This window comes from Hippichthys cyanospilos, chromosome 4 (genome assembly GCF_059441005.1).
Source record: "Hippichthys cyanospilos isolate Australia breed blue-spotted pipefish chromosome 4, RoL_Hcya_1.0, whole genome shotgun sequence".
In the NCBI taxonomy this organism is placed as follows: domain Eukaryota; kingdom Metazoa; phylum Chordata; class Actinopteri; order Syngnathiformes; family Syngnathidae; genus Hippichthys; species Hippichthys cyanospilos.
Genome location: NC_142372.1, coordinates 25064528 through 25082848, shown reverse-complemented (window position 1 = coordinate 25082848; position 18321 = coordinate 25064528). Strand labels below are relative to the sequence as shown.

The window sequence follows — 18321 nt, the reverse complement described above, 5'->3', positions numbered from 1 at the left end:
AGCAGTGGTACGGGGGCCTGTTATCATCTAATTGCCTCTCACAAGCCATTTTTATCTGGTTGGACAATGCTGAGAGCGCAGAATAAGCAAGGGATTCTTAGAAATGCAACAAATGAAGGAAAATGACACTTTAGGGTCTGTTTAGGGCAGGCATGTCCAAACCCAGTCCTCGAGGGCTTATGTTTTGGATGTTTCTGTCCTCCTACCACACCTGATTCAAATGATCATCTCATCAGCAAGCTCAGCGGAAGCCTGACAACAAACCTGATCATTTGAATCAGCTGCATTGGACAACGGAAACATCAAAAAGATGCAGGATAGGTGGCCCTCGAGGACCGGGTTTGGACATGCCTGGTTTAGGGTGATAAATAACATGGTTAAACGCTCCAAAAAGTAGGATTTTATTGATATGGGCCCTCTCACACTAAATGTGTCATCTTCTAAAATGTCTCTTTGATAGATGTACTATGATTCCTGCTAATGAAAGGTGAAATGTTGCTCTAGTTCTGATACCCGTACTTTACAAGAAAATGTATGTATCAAGACAGAAACGACATATAAACGTACAGAGAGGAAAGCATGGACAATGTCTGCCTTTATGGAGCTGAGAGGTTTGTCTTTGATCACAATGAAGATCTGTTCCTCCTTCTCCAGGTTGATGAAGTTACCAAACCACGACTTTTTTGCAAGTCTGCACAAACATGAGACAGATGACATCAGAACTTAAACATAAAACAGAGTCATAAATAACTGTGCACGTCTGTGATTAATAGTACATTTTGAAAAAAAAAAATCAGTGACCAATTCTGTAAGTTTGATTTGCTTCATCTTGTCTAAAGAAGTCACTTAACAAATACCCGACAACCCAATAGTTAATTTAAAGTAATCAGCTCCACAAACCCCACTCTCTACCCACAGTTAGAGTTCATTTTGGAGAATCATAGTGTTCTACTATGTTACTCACTCTGGAGAAGAGTCCGGTGTGAGACTGGACATGTCCTCCTGTGTGGGAACTGCACATGCAAGAACTTTGTCAGTACACACTTCATCAGTTTCATGTGTGTATGTGTTCATGCTTAAATAGTTTTTTTTTTTTCTGATAAAACAATTAAATGTTTTTCACCCAAGTGCCTTGAGATAACATCTATTGTTCTGTAGCATTGTTTAAAATGCTCAACAGATCAGTGAAATTATCCTTTGTCAACAAGCCTATATTCATTTAATCCGGACCGCAGGTATGTTGGAAACCATCCCGGCTGACGGGTGATGTACCCTGAACTGGTCGCCTGCTAATGGCATGGAACATATACAGTGTATAAACAATTTATATTCACACCTAAGGACAATTTAGACGTCTTATACTGTACTGTAGAATGCAAGTTTTGGAATCTGAGGGTGGGTTACTCAAAAAACTCCATGCAATAACAAGAAGTGTGTGCAGATTCAACGCAGGAAGGCTAGAGCCTGGATTCAAACTCATGACCTCTGAACGAGCACGACAACGAAAGGTGTGTTAACGGCGCACAGATACAAATGGTAACCCAGTCTTCAATATGCCAACCATCCACTCTACATCTCCAACTTTACCTTGCATTTTCCTGCGATGGAAACGAGGTGAGCCCAGGAAGCTGTTCTTGATAGAGTTGAGGCGCGTTCTCCAGGGCATGCCCCCGATCGAGGGGCTTGGTGGAGGTGTTGGACTAGGTGTGCCAGTCGGGCTGTCCTTTGGTGTGTGCACCGGGGTGCCTTTGGGAGTGGGGAGAGGGCTTCCTCTGGGGGAAGGATGGGGGGTAACCTGCGAGTTGGGGAAAGATTTGCCATTGTGGTCAGGGTGCAGGTGGTGGTAGGGCAGGGGTGACATAGGTGGCATGGGAGAAAGTGGGATGGAGAGCTTTGGGGGGACACTAAGCGGGGAGTGGCGCCTCACAAGGGGGCTATTGGGGATGCAGGGTGTCAAAGGTTGGCTGGGTGTGGAGGGCTCAGACTTTAGGGTGGAGGTAGTCTGGGCTGTGTTTGGGAGCGGGTTGGACCTGGTCGTCAGCAGAGGTTTCGCAGACACTTTGGGCTTGGCGGGGAGGGTCTGGGTGCGAGGGTGCATGTGGGGAGACCCCATCTTGGGCTGGAAGGAGTTGGGCGTGCGGGGCCCTACCCCATTAAAGCGGGCTTCAAGTGATCGGGTGGGGCTGCAATTGGGGGACTGACACAGGTCTGGGGATTGGGGTGGGATGAAAAAACGCCGGTTGGGCTGTGATTTGTCATGCGTCGGTAAATATGACAACAGAGTCAGCCAAGAGAAAGTGTGGCAATCAAGGCATCGCCATGGCCCAATAAAAGTTCATTCCCACGAATTAAACACAGGAAAAAACAAAAAACAAGCGTGTGGCAGATGGGTTTGGAAGTGGAGCAGGCAGGAAGTGGTAGAGTGCAAGAAAGAAAGAAAAACAGAACATGCGATTAGCAAAGTGAGAATCAGCCAACCAGGAGGCAGCAGTGGCGCATTCATGATGCATTAATAGCAGAGATGCACCGAGATCAAAACAGCTGACTTGAGTTCCTGTCCCTTAAACGCACAATTAAAAATGTTACACATTTATAGTTAATTAATAGTGATGGGTATTTATCTTAAAAGTATATTGCGATAGACTGCGACACAGCAAAGGCGATTTGCGATACGTATTGCGATATATTGAGCAATATTTGTAAAAAGATCAAATAAATCTACGGCACAAATATTAACAATGACAGAAAAAAAAACAGAAGGAAATGATGAGAATAGGCAAGTTCTATTTTTCTTTTTCAGAAGCCACACATCATTGACATCTATGAGCACACATGAAACATTAGTTTTTAAATAACGCATGTCAACATTCTTTGATTTCGAGCATGCCCTTGACTGTGTTAATATGTCCCCGGCATTTGAGAATACTCTTTCAGATGGCACTGATGTGGCAGGAATACAGAGATAGGACTTTGCCACACGTGCCTGCATAAAATACTGGTGACAGTGCTCTTTAACCGTAAAGGAAAAAGATCTTTGAGGTCACTGCACTGAATAAAAAAGCGACCAAAACCAAGGAGAATTCTATTGTTATAATTTATCAAACGCAGTGGAACTCAAGATATGGTCGCTTCTGTGCAGGTTTTTTTTTTTTTTTATTACGAAAATTACTTAGCATATAAGAGCAACAAAATGAAATATAACAAAACATGAAATCTCAAAATTCCCATTTGAAATAAATGCAATTTGGGATTCTACAGCTTGTTAATATGGCTGCGTGGATATTATTGTGTTTTCCGAGAACACACACAGGAGCTGACTTGAACACCGTGGGGAAGCCCGAGATATGATTACGACAGAATCTAAACTAAAGGTAAAGTATATTCTTATTATAAAGTTTTCTTTTTCTGCTATTTACCCTCTTCCTCAGTCACTACTTTTGCTTTGGAACATCGGCTCATTCGATAGGTAATGGATTGTAACATTTAATGTGGTGTTTTTGAAACGCTTGGAACAATTCATGACAAAAATCCTGATACAAAAGCCACACCGGAGCAGACTGATTAAAAAAAACAAAAACAAAACAAAAACAAAAAAACGAAACATCACGAAAATAAGGCGTTTCAAAACTATACGCGCTATATTGGAAACTGAACGTTGCATTGCAATACGCGCATTGTGTCACTTTATATCGCGATAGAGCATTATTACTGCCCAACAGTAGTAATTAAACCTCATATTTTTTTTAAACACATTTTTTTGGGGCAGGAATCTAATCTAATTTAACAGGAATTTAATCTTTTATCATTTTTACACAGCTGACATGCAAATTGCCTTAATTCGATTTTTGTTTTATGTTTTGTTTCTAAGATTTCATCTGTGGGGTCCTCACACGGTAGTCAATTGGTAAGTTTGAAAATGTTCCCCCTTCAGGTCCAACACAGAAATCCAAGCCAGATATATCGGTGCATCCATAAACTACTAGCAAGAGAACCAGTTAAATGCTGACAAAGCTTAATCCTTCACCCAATATAGCAGAGTACATGCATTTTTGTGATAAAGATAAACAAGGCTGTGGAATGGGTCACCTGCTCAAAATCGTGTAAATTCACAGCTGAACAAACGGCAGCAGTTCTACTCTGACATGGCATCCAGTTTGTTCTTGTGGCAACATTCGATTAAATGTGTGACAACCATTTTACCACCAATTGGTGTATCACAGACTACATGTTCATGTCTGTGAATGAAAGTAGGATAAACCAATCGGCATCGGTGACCTAAATAATGTAACGTCCACATGCGTCACAGACACAGATCAGCACATTCAATTGACAAGCACAAATTTTGTGATTTGGTGCGCCAATAAGCCAATGGCAGCTTTGTTGCAAACAAGGGTGAGTGTAAAAAAAAACAAAAAACAAAAAAAACTCAAAACAAAACAAAAACAAAAAAACCTCCAAATATATTCAATAACACATAATATGTCTGTTGCTTTTTGGAATAGGGGATTGTGTTTAGATGGTGAAGGCAATGACATTGTTTCTTTACCTTTTGAATCTTTGAAAACATTTTCACATATATAATGCTCCTCAATAGAAACATTTCATCATTAAATGCTGAAAATAGTAAAGCTAGATTGCTATCTCATTATGAGCATGAAAACCTTTCTATATCTGAGTCAGTTGGATAAAAACACAAGAACAAAGAAAAACAACCAAGGTCATTGTTGGAGCCAAAAAGCTTTTTGTGTATTTGAATTTGTTTATATTAAGAGAGTTAAACAAATTGTCAGAAGACATGCCAATCTATTATGGTGGGTGGAACCATGGTTGCCATGGTTACATAAATACGTGTCGGTTGGTGATTGCACTCAGGTGCGACAGGGCAAGAGGGAAACAGTTTTCGACCATGCGTGGTCATTAAGGTAGATTTTCAGTTTGGTTTGTAACTCGAATTATTGTTTTATCAGGATATTGAAAGGAATGTTGACGAAAATAAACGGATTGGCATATCCAACGCAACGCAAGAGACTATTGAAATTATTTGATCGACGCACGCGTCCAAACAAAACCTTACCCAGTTGCCCTGCTGTGAAAGGAATGTTGACGAAAATAAACGGATTGGCATATCCAACGCAACGCAAGAGACTATTGAAATTATTTGATCGACGCACGCGTCCAAACAAAACCTTACCCAGTTGCCCTGCTGTGAAAGGAATGTTGACGAAAATAAACGGATTGGCATATCCAACGCAACGCAAGAGACTATTGAAATTATTTGATCGACGCACGCGTCCAAACAAAACCTTACCCAGTTGCCCTGCTGTGAAAGGAATGTTGACGAAAATAAACGGATTGGCATATCCAACGCAACGCAAGAGACTATTGAAATTATTTGATCGACGCACGCGTCCAAACAAAACCTTACCCAGTTGCCCTGCTGTTCAGCCTATAGACAAAGGCTGTACAGTCATAATAGAGTAATGTCAAACCCAAGTGAAGCTGCTATAGGCCCATTATTTCTTTGTCATCAAGGTGGGGCACAAATCTTGGAATGACAAGTAAAATGTCTCATGTCAGTTTTGATTGGCAAAACAAAACATGTAACGGAAACATTTGTTCCTCTGAGTCATCAAACTGCACTGATCTCCAATGACTATAAATACATGGTACTATCACACTCACACTCTTGTTCATGTCCATCTAATTCTGCCTCACACACCATCCTCTTACGTGTTTAGACTATATCCAAAAATAGTACACACAGAAATCTGTAATTACTCATTTGCAGTTCAGAATATTGTTATTTTTAGGGATAAAAAGCAACTTTTCTTTGGGTCTGGACTTTACAACAATGAGGGAAGAAGCCGCTCGCAAGGTGACGGTTGAGAACTCTTTTTACAAGTCTTTCTTGTCACATACAGTAAATACAATTAGTAAAGTAATCTGTTTATTTTTTCAAAATAAATAATGGTTAACTGAAAAAAATGGTAAGCTTGAAATGAGTTCCATTGTTTAGCAGAGGTGGGCAGCTGAATGCAGAGAAACCTTTTTGAAACGATGGAATAAGAATAACAGAGCGTTGTGTTTCATCCATCATTTTCGTCCATTGTTGTAATCATCAGTTGTCACCTGTCGAATCCCTAATTTCGCTGGCAAATGATGAAATTGTCTTATTCTTGTCAATACGGATGCATATGGATGCATAAGACACTGTCAGTAGCAATTTAGCATACTTGGCCCAAGAGATCTTATTATTGACTATACTGTACGAGAATAAGAATGAAGAAGTTTTTTTCACTATGAGTGTGAGTATAATTGTGCAGCAGTGTTATCCACTTTGCTATTGCACAGCACGGTGTGTTCAGAGAAAAAGTGTCAATAATGCATTGCAGTGTACAATGTTTACATGACATACTTCCAATTCTTAAAGCTTGCTGAACATGGCAAGGACTTCAATGTTTGTTATGCATTCCACAGTCATGCTTTCATGACATGGACATAATTTGACTTCATTTTTTTGTGTTAGTTTACTTTTTACATTTTATTTGACACATGTCACTGTCATAAATAGACTGTGGGCGTCTCAAAATTGTTTTACTATGTCACCATCGAATAGCTCAAAGACGTCCACAGATTTCCACTTTAAGTTAGCCGGTGGTAACTTTTCAATGCTCAATCCTTGGACCTCTCTGCACGCTTTAAATAACTGTGCCGCTCTTGACGAGAAATCAACTTTTGGGTCGCAGGAGCAAGGAACAAAAACCAGTGCTCTCGTCTGCCTGCATCCCAGCGTCCAAGACGCATCATTTTTGACAGGGATGCATACTTTCAAATTAATGTGCATCTATCAGATGCATCAATTTTTTAATATCAAAATATTATGGATTTTCATCATAATAAGGTAACAATGAGCCAGAAAAAAAGTGAAAACTAAACACTTTGGAAGATTGAGATGAAGGACAAAACAGACATGTTGAAGCTAAAGGAACAAAAGTAAAAGTAAGAAGCGCAATTTTTCGACCAAAATGGATTGTTATATCAGTGGTTGCAATATTAAGATGGTGATAACAGATGCTACATGTAAATTCATTCTATTATTTTAAGAAATTTTACTGTGAAATTTGTTAATATCTGTTGGTTTTTGCTCATGTCTTAAATGCAGTATGAACCTTAGACTTTGTTCTTTTTACTGCACAGTTTTTCGGACGGCAAAGGTTTTTGCCGGGATCCATAGCTTTCTAGTATTGCGAGTCCCAGGGACCCAACAGTTTCCAGAAGTAAAATGAGTACTGAATACAATTCAGAAATGAGATGAGACCAATCTTTGTAAGCAAAGTGGTGACAACCACTCTTATTTGGCCCTTAGCCAGGACATGCAAACGAGTGCATGAGTTGCAAGGAATTGCAAAGAAAACAGAAATAACAAGTAAATTAGACTTAGGAAAACCTTGCTTTTTACGTGGATTTGGCTGTTGTGACTATTGACTATTGCATATGCCTGCATGAGCACGTTTGGTTCAAACACCTTTACGTGCAGTTTACCGTCTCATCACTATGCAAAGAACTGAATGTAATTCAAAGTGCACTTGCTGATTTCCCGCACTTCACTAAAAGTGCTACTTGAGGCATTTTTTAAGGTGCAAATTCTAGTTGGATTACATAGAGCCAGACCACAGGTAGAAGTGAAGACGGAAGTGCCTGGAAATTTGGCTTACATATCAACAGACCGACGATTAGAACTTGGATCAACTTCAAATAAAGATGTACTGATGGAGAAGGGAGAGACTCCATGGTGCTGAGGAATTGTAAATGATGGACCAGCAATTGAAAATTAAAATGCCCACCTCTGTTGTTAAAGACAGTACTGAGTACAAAACAATTATGCTAAAGAGAGGCATAAAAAGATAATTGTGGGAGAAAAAAGATGCTGTCTTTATGTGCAAACCGCGCATCAAAAATGGAACAAAACATGGCCCAGAACGCGGTAAGCTATACAGTACTGTTTCATTACTTAACCAATGATGTGTGTTTTGTCAAATGACATAAAAACCTGAAGTGACTTCCATGTTCCATATTTCTCTGTGAACAAGTTGACTTCTTGCAGAAGACGACCCCCCCTCCCCCCTTTTCAATTTGGGTGAATTTTAGAAAAATGCAAATATAAGTCTACCCCTGACTTTAGTGGTTACAAATATCATGTCTGTCCAATTCAAACACATCGTGTGTGTTATTAAAATGACGGAATTACTGTACTTTTAGACACATTTATTCATTGTATGTCGAATAACATACTGTTGCGGTTATGGGGGAAAGGAGGGGGCGGAAACGGGGACAAGTGCAAGACAATATGCGCACTCACGTAGACGCAAATGCTGAATCTAATGTTGTAACAATGAAACGATTTGAAATTTCAATGCTTTACTTTTTTGAAACAGATGAATATGAATTTGTCGAAAGCCCCTAAAAATCATCGTCACTAACTGACACGCCAAATAGCTCCTCCCATTTATATTATTCCTGCTTGTCATTTGTTCAAACATCCTCGTTACTCTTTAAAGGGTAGTCATCTTTGTACCCGTCCAATTTGTTTGAAATGGAGGTCTTCAGAGATGATTTGCTGATCATCTTACTTGGGACGTTCTTTACTTAAGTGACAACAGTTGTGAGATCAGAGTGTGGCCGGTTTCCCTTCGCTGTTTCTCCCCCCACCGCTCGACAACCATGCCGGCTTGTTCAAGCACACGTTCAAGGGCTGAAGGAGACAAGTAAAGCCATCTCTTCCTTTTAATAATGCGTCAAAGTCCACCGGAAACAATTATCTACACAGCCGCAGCCTCATTGTTGACAACAAATAGGCAATTAGGCGGCGCTTGACAAATATGCATTTGAAAGTGCGAACTGGCTAAAACGGATGCATACTATATCGAATTAGAGGTATATATGATTGAAGCCTCGTAAATGACATGATATTACTAATTTCACATTTAAATTAATGATATCCAACCACAGATATGTGGAGAAAATTGGTCTGGTTTTGATTTATGCAGGTATACGTCGACTCCCCTAAAATGGGAGTTGAAAATGAAGAAAAAAAATTAACTCAACTTGTACAAGGAGAATTATGGTGGTTCATTCTGGCCTGTCACATACAGTGGGTTGATGAAGGAAAGTGTCATTTATGAGCTTGTGATAAGTGGCCTGCATATATGCATGTGTGTACGCGCCATGCCATGGGAGTGAAGCAAGTCGACGAGGCTGCAGTGAAAGAAACCAATCTGTAGCATGAACGGACAGCCGCTTACCCCTGGACTGCTGAGTGGACTGATGGACAGTCCGGAGGACGCTCCACTGATTGATCGTGACCTGCACAAATACATATGAAACAGTAAAAGTCTGCAGTCATTAATCATTCACAAATTTAAGACACAGTGCATATACAGTATGACACATGTATTAGATATACAATATTATCAGGATTAACCCTTTAAGACCCAGAAATAGTACAATTGCACCAAGCAGCATTTACCCACTATGCCTTTTTTTCTAACCATTATCAAGCTACTACCTTTGCAAAAAGTGAAATAAAAATTAATTTTAAAAAGTCTGGCACATGAAGGTTGGTTTATGTTTGAGGCGTCTGCGGGCTCTAAGCGTCAAAATTACGTAATTTTGGCAACCACGTATTCTTTACGTGATGGACGAACTATTGCTTATGGAAGTTCACCGGTACAAACACCTTTATGATTTAGCTAAACAACACTACCGTGACCTAAATACCATAAACAACTCCTGGCGGGCATGTAAGCTGGGGAGAGATTTTTTGAATCGACTAGGATTCTCTGTTACTGTTATAAAGTAGTGTTGTTGGTATGCTGTAGACTCCTTTTACTTCCACCTAATATATGGGAAAATATCGTCTGACGCAGGGAAAAGCCGCTCCAAGTATAAAGTAGTGTGCCGGTGAGAGTCTGCGCGTCTCCTTTTCACGTGAAGCGTGAATTTTAAGAAAGAACTCCTAACTCAATGCTCAGGCTCCCACCTTTGACCATGAGTTGCCATGTCGATGGCTCGCCGTACTGGGACGGGTGATCCTCCCTCTGTGACACTAAGCACCTCCATCGACTTCCTCTCCGGTCTCCGCTTCCCGTGACGACTCAGCATGGGAGAGTCCACACGCTTCCTTGGAGGGTCTGCTGAGCAGAATTCAGTTCGACAAGTGAATGAGAAAGTAAGTTATTGGTGATGTGTTAGCAAACTTTTACTAAACATTGTTTAACAGCTTCAAAATGTATAATAACCGAAAATAAAGTAGTTTTATAATAATGTTTTGAATGATGATGATGATGTTTGATTTACTTTCGTTTTGAATGAATGAGTGCACGTCCTTGGACCATGAATATTGTGTTTCAGCTTCGGGATGACCCTACCGATCTCATTACGTGGAGGAAGGTTCTGGTCCTCATGGCTTGGATATCTCTCTTTGCGGTCAAGGAGGAGGAAGTAGATCATCTTTTCCTGATTGTCACTATAGACGGAGAGAGACGACAAAGTACTAAGCACATGCTGGTTTGACAGTTGCTCCCAAAAACACTATGTATATTAAAATAGAGGAATTTGTAAGTCTGCAGCATCAGATATTGCAATGCCAAGCAAGTTGTCCATCTACTTCTCACTTACTCATCCGAAAGTAGGTCTTTGGTCAGCTTGTCCTTATCCCTGAAGCAGCCCAGAGAATGCATACTCTCTAGGACATCTGGGTCGATATCTTCTACTGTAGCAAGCATTCTGATGGCCACTTTCCTGGGGATGGGCTGTTCGGGCTCAGGCTCGTTTTTTCCAGCTCTACAACACATCACGCCCAAAACAACGCAACTCACTGTGTGCAACCCAAACGTGCTTTTGGTTTCAGTCATTAGGCTGGAACATCTTGTCTTGTCATTATTAATAAAGATGCACATGTTGGGGAGCAACGACATTTTTTTTTCAAATGCAGTGGTAGGGTAGAGAAACTGCTTTAGGTCATTTATAACAACAGTAAGCGACGTAATATAAAATATCAAAAGTTCTTAAACGTGATGTAGAACCTACATTAGAAAGCAATACATTCACTGGGTTTTGGCAGGATTGGTTTACTTACAGGTACCATGTATGCTTCTGGATCTGCTCTAACTGCAACACAAGAGAGCAAACAAAAAGGATTAATAAATGAACCCTGAAATTGAATTATTAGAATTACTTTGCATTTTTTTTTGTATTTATGTAGTGCAATAATACTGTACCTACGTGTTTATGATTATTGTATTTTCATATTTGTGCTTACTCATTACTATGATGCAGCAGCTTTGTCACTAAATAATATATTTTTCACTGATGACAAAACTATAATTAATAACTGGACCCAACAACTGAAGCTGTGTGAACAAGCTATTTGTCCAAGTTAATGTTATTTGTATGGATCAACAGAGCACAAAGCAAAATATAATATATAATATACAGTGTTGGATGCTCCTAATTGTCCTTTTATGTGTTTGTAAGTGTGAATGGCTGGGTTTTTTTTTTCTGTGTGACATGACCGGCTGGCAATCACTTCAGGGTGTACCCTACCTACTGCCCAGAGACAACTGGGATAGGCTCTAGCGTGCCTGAAAACCAAATGAGGATAAGCGGCCAAAAAAAAAAAAAAAAATCGATGAATCAGTTTAACAATGTCCCCTCGCGTAATGTGATATTGTTTACTGCCCCAAAACTTACTTTTGCATAAGTGTTACTGACTGATATGTTCTTCATCAATGAGACTTATTTGTTCTTCAATGTATATGGTCTTGATCAATGAGACTCATTTGCACAGAGAACAACAATTTTCCGCCAAATATATGTATCTACATTCACACATATACCACTGTTCCTCCGAGATATGAAGTAAGATCGCTGTCAAAAGACATATGTGTGTTTAACAATTCATATGAGTACAACTCCAAATTGTGTTGAGTTTAAATTGCTTTTGTATGAGTACCACTCCAAATTGTGTTGAGTTTAAATTGCTTTCGTATGTGTACGACTCTAACTTGTGTTGGGTTTACGAATTGAAAACTTGCGAGTCCAAGGCATTTTGAATACAACTCTCATTTGCACGACTATGACCTCGCGAAACACGACCGCGTCTTTTCATCAATCTCTCCTTTGGATTTGTGGGTGTAATCCTTTGCTTTCTTGGATCTGGGTATGCAAATTAAGATGACGTCCGGCCAAACTACCAGGCAAAGTCAGTCAATCTGCAGGTCATCCGCACCGAAGATACGCACTGAAGATCCATGCAAAGACTTGAAGTCGTCCAAACGAGAGTTAAATTCTAAATACCTTGCACTCGCAAGTTTCCAATTCCAATACAATTTAGAGTCGGACTCATGCCAAAACAATTCAAACGCAACACAATTTAGTCAAAATCACACAAATTGTCAAGCACGCATATGTCTTTTGACTGCGATCTTACTCTGTACCAGTGTTTCTCAACTATATTTTGCCAGGCCCCCCCTAGAAAAGAGAAAACTTTTCGCGCCCCTCCAGTCGACGCACTGAATATAAATAAGACTATTATTGATAAAAATTGTTTAAGTATACCTACACATGTATCCTTTTTAACATTAGCAGAAAATCACAATATAAATCAACTTTCAACTGTTAATTATTTTTATCGTGTTTATAGGGGTTATAGCTTAGTCTAAAATGGAAAAAAAGAAGCAAGTGAAAATTATTACTTTTTTTGCAATTACATTCCACATGACAAAAAACAAAGCCTTTTTCTTGGGATCATCCGCACCCCCACGGCATCACCGCCCCACTATTTGAGAAGCACCGCTCTATACCAAGTCACATTTTGCTTGGGTAAGAATCAAATTACACCATCTGCACCCGGTTTGTAAATTAAACACTATCTGTTCACTCAGTTTTAAGCGGTTTACGTGACACAAAAGCAGCACAATCCTTTATTGAATTTGGCCTTCTGTTGGTTGAAAAACGTCAAGCATGAAAATGTCTGTTATTATGATTAGAAAGTTCGTTATTAATTTGCATCAGACCAGCAGTTAGATGGGAGGTTGAAGTTGCATGCATGGCTTACTGTCAGCCTCTTGGAAGCATCCACTTCAATCATGCCTTGAAGAAGGTTCTGGCATTCTGGAGGGATGAAGTGAGGCATGTGGAAAACTCCCAGTTTCACCTTCTCCAAAAGATTTCTCAAGTTATCATCATCAAACGGCAAAGCGCCCTGAGGATCAAAAGCAGAAAACTAGACTTAACCTTGATTCAGGCATGCACACAAGTGGTACGCAGGTACGCATGCATACAGAAATCACTTGCGTACCCTCCCTAACTTTCACCAATGAGAACCAAGCCCGATGTGAACTTTTTTTTGTGGCTTCAAGATGTGCCATGGCTTGAATCACACTTGAATGTGGTACAAGATTTACCGCTCATGTCCTCAACTAGCAGACAACACCAGTGATTTTGATACAGGGTTGAACATTTTCAGTCATTCTTTATTTCACAAGCGTTGTCCATTCCCATTCCGTCTGTCCCCATGGCCGCAGACGGGAAACGGGGGAAGTCCTAATTCTAGGGTCGGGGTTGTCCTCCGGGGTAGACGGCTCTCACACGTTGTCTTGACTTGGAGTCCGCAGCCGACAAAATGGACGGCGGGGAGGCAGGGTGGACATTTTATTACATGCACTCACTAGTCTCTCTTCCTCCTCACAACATCTCCTCTTCCGCTGCACATGCATGCCTCCTCCACACTTTCTCGACCAAACTCTCGCTCTCCATTCACACAATACACACAACACTTCCTATTCTGAGAATATTTGGTTGTTTACTGAAGTGGCTTGGATAGGCTGTCGTAACAATCATAACATTCTCGTGAGGGAGGGAACGAGATCGTTGACGTTGTCACTATATGGTGACGAAGAAGTTACCTCTGAATTCCTTGGGCTAATTAAACGGGGTCCTGAGCAAACCGCGCAAACCACAACTGACTGGACTTATGAACTTTTTTGAGGATGCAGGTTTGAATAATGCAAAGTCACTGTGTGACTTATTAATGACAGAAAAGGTGAGGACCAAACAGTACGCCCTGTTACTCATGTGAGTAACCCACTAAAAAATGATGTGCACCCCTGCACATATTCCATGTACTACTATAACTTTCAACGAACACCAACAAGGAAATGACAGTGATCCTGCTCTATATTCGCTTAACTAATAACTAGTTGGTTATTTCGGCTTTACTCCATCACAGGTTGTTATTCAGTTATTTCAGCTTTACTCCATCACAGGTTGTCATTTATCATCATAACTTCGACTATTGTAGACCTACCACACCATAATTTAAGGATAAATATGGATTTACACTCTATTTTGCAGGTTTTCTTGCTAGTCTTGAGTTGAATGTAATCTGTGCCAGTCGTGCCACCCTGCTTCTGGGCAAGGAGGCCTCGCCCCAATTCTGCTTGAGGCTTATATGCTGGGTGGGTTAATGATTGCACTGTGGTGGTTAGACTGTATTTTAATCGCATGTACTGTAGTTCGACATGTAGGTGAGGGAGAATGAGCTGGCAGAGCAGCCAGGCTGTGACAGCAATGAATAGTAGAGCCTGTCGTCCTCCAAATTTTGATTCCCCAATGCTTGGCGGAGCAGTAAAAGAAAGTTCAACAGCCAAATTCAGAAATCGTGAGCTGAGCATGCTCTCCACCTTGGTTAGGGTCAAGGACTACAAAATGTTGTAATAATAACTAAGTTAAAAGGGAAAGTATTGCGTGAAGAAAAACTAAAGTTTTCAAATGCTAGCAATGGGTTACGCAATTTGCCAGATGAGTAGACAGAGCGAGAAGAAGCACAGCATGGATTCATCTTATCCTCTATGCCAAGACCATTTATATAACATAACTTGGATGTAAATAGATGTAATTTTTTATGTTTTTTTTTTCTCTTTGAGATGTAGCTCAAATTTTTAGTAAATTTATTTGAGGTTCAACTTTTAGTAACAAATTTTAAAGATTACTGTGTATATATATATATATATATATATATATATATATATATATATATATATATATATATACACCATATTTTTCGGACTATAAGCAGCAACTTTTTCCTCATGTTTTGAGCCATGTACCTTATAGTCCAGTACGGTTATCTGCGAGTTGTTTTTTTTTTTTTTTTTTTTTGGTTTATTTCATTTTTTTTTTGCTAGCCACCAGCAAGCAAATGTGTGTATCTGTTCAAGGTGTCAATTTATGGAACAACTATCAAATAGAACTGGAAAGATATGATCAATGGCTGTGCTCAAAAAGATTTAAAACAATTTATTATTAAAAATGTATATGTCTAAATTAAATTTTAAGAGAATGTATAAAATTTTGGGTAAATTTGTGATGTGTACATTTTATTTACAGTACACAGTATATGTGATTTTATTTACGTATTTATGATTGTATATGAATTATGTAGAATGTGTTGTGTTCACTAAAATATACTATCAAACAAAGGGAGACAAAAAAATGCAATTGAAATATAGATTTCAGTTTTGAACTGCTATTTAACTAACAGATATCCATCCATCCATCCATCCATCCATCCATCCATCCATCCATCCATCCATCCATCCATTTTCTATAAATATTTTGGGACTAAACATGCAGACATGTTCAGTCTGTTAAAGAGAGGATGTTGCTGTTGGCAGACAATTACAAAAAAATGTAACAACTAAAACAAATGATAACCTTCATATACCATCTTTTTGCTTAAAGATCTGATATTATTACCTGCGGCTTATAGTCTAGTGCGGCTTATCCGTGACAAAAAAAACATTTTTTTGCTCATATTTTGCTGCAGGAGCTTATATACCAGTACGCCTTATAGTTTGGAAAATACAGTAGTTTATTCTGGTTATACACAGCGAATGAGTCATTTGTTGTTGTTCACATTTTCATTAACCTTTTACTGGGCACAGCGGCCCCTTTTAGCAAAAAACAGGTAAAACAGCCTTTATTAGGCATACATTTTCTATTTTTAAGTTCTAAACAGGCAAGAATTTTCATGATTTTAGAGAAATTTGGGGGTACATTTGAATTCAAGCAACTGCTGCTCAGGACACTTTCGCCCCTTTTGTCTGTTTAGACCATCGGCTGAAAGCGAACAATATGCTTAGGATAGGGTAATTACGGCATTTTGCTATTTTCACATTGCTGCACAAATGCTTTAAATCAGCGGTCCACAACCACCAGTCCATACTGGTACCGGTCCGTGGATCAACTGTCCGTGGATCCCGTCCGCAATATAAATCTAAAAGCGTTGACCGGTCCGTGGTGATCCAAAGGTTGGGGACCACTGCTTTAAATGACATTTTAGCTGCGGGAGATGCATGTTGCATAAGGCTCAAACTTCATGCGTTTCATTTTGATTATTCAACTAGTGTTAGTGGCCATCTGCCTCTTTCTGTCCTGCTTGTTTTATTGACGTCACTAAGTGATCTCCCCAGCTGGAGTCACATACTTGCTTCATCATCACTGCCACTCATGACCTATATACAGCATCTCTTACACACTGCAACCTCTTTTTCAAAGTTCAGCTGATCCATCTGTAAGGATTTAACTAACAATTTCCATGACAACACAAGGATTGCTTTTCATGGTGGACGTGCTATTTGATTCATTAAATTGCACTCCAACTAGACCTTTAAAATCCCAGAATTACAGCCGGCCAGGCTCCCACTGGATTCTTTTAAAGAAGGGCTGTAATTTGCGTGTTTGTAATAATAATTTCTAGCACTAAGGATATCAATAAACTTAATAACAGTGCGAATTTGTGTGCAATTTATATATATATATATATATATATATATATATATATATATATATATATATATATATATATATATGAATGTGTGGGTGTGTGCGTGTGTGTATAAACATATATATACATCCAACCACCAGGGAGCAATGTTTTGCACGTTTGCATGATACATTATATCATCCTAATATATTATTTACCAGGTGAAATGGCAGTGGTTTTCCCACCTGATTCCCACCTGAATTTTATACACTTTTAATCAATTTAGACATCTATATATATATATATATATATATATATATATATATATATATATATATATATTTTTTTTTTAATAATATCTATTTTAAACTCGTTTCAAACACAGCCATTGATTCACATCTTTTCAGTTCTACTTGATAGAGTAGAGTATGAACCTCAAATAGATACACACATTTGCTTGCTGGTGGCTAGCAAAAAAAAAAACAAAAAAAAAAAAACAAAACAAAACACAGATAAGCGGCACTGGACTATTAGCCGCAGGAAAAAGTTGCAGCTTATAGTCCAAAAAATACGGTAATTGTTAAAACATTTTGCAATACTGCATCCGGCTGTGTCTTATATTCTTGTAAAACTGTTTTTCAAACAGAGCATGGAAGACTTGATTCCAAAAAAATCAGTACGAAAGCAGTAGGACAAACAAAAACAAACAAAAACAAACAAAAACTCACCACTAGAAGTGCGAACAGGATGACTCCACAGCTCCATGCATCTGCTTTTCGGCCATCATACTTCTCGCCCTAGCAGAGGCACATTGAGAAAGGAGAAATTGCAATGGATTACAATGTAGCCGAAATTTGGAGACAGTTCACTAAACTATAAATCTTGGCACTAACATACACAAGCTGACATACTGTAAAGCAGGAGTCCCCAACCATTTAATTACCACAGACCGGTCAACGCTTGACATTTTGACTGTGGACCATTTCTTTATGCAACAAAATGTACAAAAATTACACTGATTAAACCAACGGGCTAGATTTCACAGAGAGACAGAGCGACGTGTGTGCCACTGACAGTGATCGCTCTGAAGTGAAGCCACACCGTCCTCATTATAAAATGTAATATCAACAGCGGCCAGAGGCGGCGTCAAAAAAACAAAGATCAAGCCAAACAAAGCACAATTGAACGAACTGTTAAAGGATAAACTAAATCAGTGCCAAAAGATCATTATTTCCCATGCGACCGAATTCCAGTGGATACACGGACTGGTACTGGGCCGCGGACCAACGGATGGGGAAAAAAATCGTGACAGATGCTGTGTATTTTACTTTTAATGACTCTGGAAGTATGTTTGCAATTGGTCAAAAGTAACTATTTGCATCAGCCTTAATTTCCCTCACAGGTTTTACTATGTACTTCAAGAGTTTTCAAAGCGTTATTGGTATATATCTTAAACATGAATGTAAAATTTAAATGAATCTCGTACCCTTAAC

At 39.3% G+C, this 18321-nt stretch overlaps 1 protein-coding gene across 7 annotated transcripts in view; it reads right to left on the bottom strand.

Moving 5' to 3' along the window:
• The window catches only part of LOC148425141 (serine/threonine-protein kinase BRSK2-like), an 88767-nt gene that overhangs the window by 15998 nt on the left and 54448 nt on the right, over positions 1-18321 (bottom strand). For 3 of the 7 annotated variants that reach the window (XM_088412726.1, XM_088412727.1, XM_088412731.1), the window contains exons 7-16: positions 17557-17625; positions 13118-13264; positions 11138-11169; positions 10678-10842; positions 10428-10525; positions 10040-10193; positions 9303-9363; positions 1588-2245; positions 965-1013; positions 568-691 (exon numbers count right to left, since the gene is read on the bottom strand). In XM_088412726.1, coding sequence (XP_088268852.1) covers positions 568-691; positions 965-1013; positions 1588-2245; positions 9303-9363; positions 10040-10193; positions 10428-10525; positions 10678-10842; positions 11138-11169; positions 13118-13264; positions 17557-17625 — 1557 coding nt within the window. The remainder of the gene's footprint in view (positions 1-567; positions 692-964; positions 1014-1587; positions 2246-9302; positions 9364-10039; positions 10194-10427; positions 10526-10677; positions 10843-11137; positions 11170-13117; positions 13265-17556; positions 17626-18321) is intronic. The other 4 variants (XM_088412732.1, XM_088412728.1, XM_088412733.1 and 1 more) reach the window with 4 other exon arrangements.